Source organism: Halyomorpha halys, unplaced genomic scaffold (assembly GCF_000696795.3).
Source record: "Halyomorpha halys isolate HHAL.00 unplaced genomic scaffold, Hhal_1.1 Scaffold18.1, whole genome shotgun sequence".
NCBI classification, from domain to species: domain Eukaryota; kingdom Metazoa; phylum Arthropoda; class Insecta; order Hemiptera; family Pentatomidae; genus Halyomorpha; species Halyomorpha halys.
In genome coordinates this window covers 1,350,917-1,355,469 of record NW_027114407.1, presented here as the reverse complement: position 1 = coordinate 1,355,469, position 4,553 = coordinate 1,350,917, and the positions used below count along the sequence as shown (strand labels likewise).

Here is a 4,553-nt window from a genome sequence, read left to right as displayed (position 1 = left end):
TTGTCTTCTGTTAAAACTCTGTCAAAATTTTTGTCGTAATGATCAATTAACCATGACATTTAAATAAAAAATGTCATTAGTGGAAAAATTTCTAATTCTTTTAAATTGTTTATTTATACTATAACAAGTTCTGCGTTTGCGTTACAAAGGTTATATTAAATATTAATAAACTTGGCTTCGACGTTTTCGGAACAGTTAGTATGAATACGTGGGTATTTTGAAGATTGTGACAGTTGTTATCAATGCTCTCTGATTGTGTTTGGTAGTTTTGTTATTTTTTTTGTAATGTCTGTGTTTAGCCCCGATAAGGTACATTTAGTACAAAAACTTTCTATTCATAACAGTGATGTTACTAGTTGCGATTTCAGTAATCATTTATGTTTAGCTACAGGTTCAGGGTAAATATTAGTTGTATTATATTTTTATACTTCTCTTGAATTATCTACTCAATTTATGACAATCAAAATCGGTTTCAGTGATAAAAAAGTAGTCATTTGTGAGTGGAAGAAAGATTTAGGCTTTGTTGAAGCAAGTTATTCACCACTAATAGGTCACAAGTATTCTATTACTTGCGTAAGATTTTCTTCTTCTCATCTTCTAGCTACAACATCAGTTGATGGTCATACTATTCTTTGGGATATAAAAGTAATTATAATTTTTAATTTATTCTTGTAATATGATAAAGTAAAATTAATTATATAGTAAACATACATCTGTTATTCTGGCCTTGTTCTTTCAGAATGGCAGAAGTATCCACACACTTGTACAAGCCAATGGTTTGGGGGTCAGGGTTCTAGCATTTTCTGGAGATGGGGCGATGCTAGTAAGTGCAGGCGAGGGTGGTACTTTTTGTCTATGGTCAATTCAACCGAATTCAGTGGCTCTTTCAAGGTAGCAAAGTAATTATAAGTTTTAAAATGATATGTTGTACATTAGATGTCAGTCCAAATTCTGATTTAGTAATATATAAATTATATATTTTTGGCTTTTAATTTATTTTTAACAAGTGGTACTTAGGTGGCAATGATTTTTAAGGGTTCATTGTTTATAACTTTTATCATGTATTTTTTTATGTGATTGGTCTCTGCTGATTCAAATTTTAAGCTTTCTGATCCTTTTCTTTTACAAGTCCCTTACTGTTTATCATTAATTTATTTTATAAAATTAAACCAATTATTTTCATTTCTTGCTTTTGAGTTGTTTTATTTTCAAATCTGTCCACAGAGCTGTTAGTGGTCATGATGATGAAAGTATTCAAGGAACTGCTTTTTCACCTGATAGTAATTTGCTAGTGACAGGAGATGTCACAGGTACTTGATTATTCACACCTCTCTTTGTTATGATAATGTACAGACTATATTTATGTATGTTTTTATGCTAGTTTACTATTGTCACATGACAGCAGGACCTGAACTGACTTACACTTAAGATTTAGATTAAATTATACCCCTTTAAAGGTGAGTGGCCTCTTTAAAATGTTCTCATACTGTTCTTTATTATTTACTTATAAAAATAAATGAAGGGTGTTTTGCCACTTATTCATTTAGCAAAGTGTGTACATCCCTTAATCTATAGAATAACTCTTATTTAGAAAGGTTTAATGGTTGTGGAAATCTATAAATAAAATAAATTTGTGTGATTTTTATTATTAAATACCTCATCACTGTATTATATGTCACACCATCTCGTGTAATATTATTAGACTTGACTTCGCAACAATTGTTATGTTATTATTATAAAGATTAATGGAGGTATATTTTTAATTTGTTTGGTAACAGTTATAAAAGGAACTAAGAAAATGTGTTAATTTTGATTTTCAAGAAGAAGCTGGAGTGGACTAATGAGCATTTCCTATACTTAAAAAAAACATAATATAATCTGTACATTGTGTATATAAGTGTAATATAATCTGAATATTCTGTATAAGTCTGTTCATGTTCCCTTACCATATAGGGGAGTGAGAGTTGTAAATTAGAATCATATGTAATTATAGTTTTAACAGTGTTAATCATGTTATTATATTATAGGGAGTTACAAAATCTGGTCTGTTGAATACTTAAAGGACAATCAGGATACAAGTCTTGTTCTTGTTAGAGATGCTCATGATTTAGGAATAAATGGCATGGAATTTTCTCCTCAACACAGTGTCATTACTAGTAAGTTACACCTTTCCCTTTATATTTGAATTTATTTTTCAATAACTACACAGTTTGAATACTATATGAATTTATTAGACCAATAACAGGATTTGTTTTTTATAGTTGAAATATGTTTTTGAATGTAAAAACTTCTACCTTGTTTATTTATTTTGAAATGAATCTTAATATTAAATAATATTAACTGTTGGTTTAAACATAAATATTACATTGGAAGATTATTGATTGACCGTGTGTATAGATGAATGGAATATGGTCCGGGTGCGGTAAAAAAAACTCAAACAGTAGATAATTATACTATTTTTATTGAGCGTTGGCTCAATCAAACTCAAAATATTTGAGTTTTTTTGACCGCATCCAGACCATATTCCATTCATAAATATTATATAGTTGTTTTATCTGTTGAAATGTACGTTTTCTAATATGTTTTTAACCATTGAAGTTGATCGACTTCTTTAGAAGTTATAGCTGAAAATGTAAATCGCTATAAAACCATATTCACTCTGTAATCTTTTCCACAGACTATTATAAATCAATAAATATTCACTTTCAAGAATAAATTAGAGTTACAAATATCTAAATTTCTTTGTTATTTCGTTAAATATATACACAAGACAAACTTTCCTGTAATTTCCAACAAGTAATTTTATAATATTGCTTTTCCTTTAAGTAAATGAATAAGAAATTCTATATTCTCAGTTGAATAGGTTTTTTCTCCACATTACCATCCTAAAAGTTGTGTGAGTTATCTATAGTGAAGAAAAAAAGATTTTTTTTTCTTTTACACTACTATCGAACTTCACTCTTATATTAAAAAGTTTCATTCTTCTAATGTATGTTTAAATTTTGGATTGCTAGCCGTACAAGAGGTGTTGATAACCAGAGTGGACCATATAAGCTGCATAATTTTGAGAAAAACCCTTTCCGTTAAAGATTTTACAAATTTTTGTCAATCTGCTTAAGTGAATCCATAAATGTCTTCTATCAAGGAACAGGTTTTAAAAATATATTAGTTTTAATATAAAAAAAATTAATTTATCACTCAATGTTCACAATATAGGATTATCCACTCTGGCACACAATGCTTCTATTTGGTTTTAATGTAATTTTATTCATTTTTATTAAATAAAATTGATACTGTTAATAATGATGTTTATTGATGCAACAATTACAGATGAAGAAAATGTGACACAATGTGAATATACAATGCTCAGTTGTGGAAATGACCACAACATTGCCATTTGGTCTGTTATTTTAATATGTGGTGGAAAAACGGCTGGAGAAAAAAATTGCTATTCAACATTACAAAAGCGCCTTATTGGTCATTCATCAGCTGTCAGTCAAATTAGAATTTCACTCGATGGGAGTCTTTTAGCATCTACGTCTATTGACAAAACTACTAGAATATGGCAGGTAATGATTGACAATAGTTAATTAACAGACATTAATATGTTTAATAATAGATTGTTTTAATGCTGGTTCCTTGACTTTCTATGAATAAAAATTCTCTATAATTTTTTTTTGTTATAAACATTCTTATTTTTGCTCTTTAATGACAGATCTGTAAATAGACAGGTCAGAATCAACAGATGTTATAAATAATTAATTTAAATAATAGATCATTGTGTAATTATTTCCAATTTTTTTTATGGATAAAAAATTGTTCACGATCACAATACGTTCTATTACTAAATATTTCACATTGGTAAGTCAAAATGTTAAAATTACCATCTATTTACGATTAAAGAATAAACAAAAGTGAGAGCTACAGAGCTCCATCACCAAGATTATATTTTTCGCTCATTTTAAATTGGAAATCAAATATATTGTGATTTAAATGTTTCAATCACTGTGCCACAAACTCAAAGTGTTCGAATCCGTCTGTGGCAGACAATTATTTCCTATTTCACTGTAGCTATGAGTCAGCCATGTGGGTTTGGGAGCCCTCAGGTCCACCCAGCCTCATAAAGTGGGTACCTTTAATCGGGTAAAAATCTAGCGGTTGAGTGTGATTCTGACCAAATCACCTCCTTGCACAATTGTTGGTCCAGTAACAGTACTCCATCTCTGACCCTTCATGGGTTGTAGCAGTACAGATTTAATTTAAATGTTTCAATAATACTTGAAAACAAAGAAGAAACTAAAATCTTCATTTTTATAGAATATAGTTAAAATATCTCTTAAATAAAAATTAATACATCATATTAGAGTCATTTCAAAAGAAGTCTCAAAGTAAAAAAAAATTATATACGTATCTTGCAAAATATGTTAGAGACAAGATATTACTAGAATAATATTTTAATGGAAGATTGTTGATTGACCGTGTGAATAGATGAATGGAATATGGTCCGGGTGCGGTAAAAAAAACTCAAATAGTAGAATTATACTATTTTATAT

General features: G+C 28.8%; 1 protein-coding gene across 3 annotated transcripts in view; it reads left to right on the top strand.

Moving 5' to 3' along the window:
• The window catches only part of LOC106680565 (WD repeat, SAM and U-box domain-containing protein 1), a 22,655-nt gene continuing 18,102 nt past the window's right edge, over positions 1–4,553 (top strand). The window contains exons 1-6 of one of the 3 annotated variants that reach the window (XM_014420364.3): positions 1–398; positions 477–645; positions 740–891; positions 1,225–1,310; positions 2,028–2,156; positions 3,331–3,569. In XM_014420364.3, the coding sequence (XP_014275850.1) occupies positions 286–398; positions 477–645; positions 740–891; positions 1,225–1,310; positions 2,028–2,156; positions 3,331–3,569 (888 nt within the window). In that variant the 5' untranslated portion in view covers positions 1–285. Of the gene's footprint in view, positions 399–476; positions 646–739; positions 900–1,224; positions 1,311–2,027; positions 2,157–3,330; positions 3,570–4,553 lie in introns of those variants that run through there. The other 2 variants (XM_014420355.3, XM_014420372.2) reach the window with 2 other exon arrangements.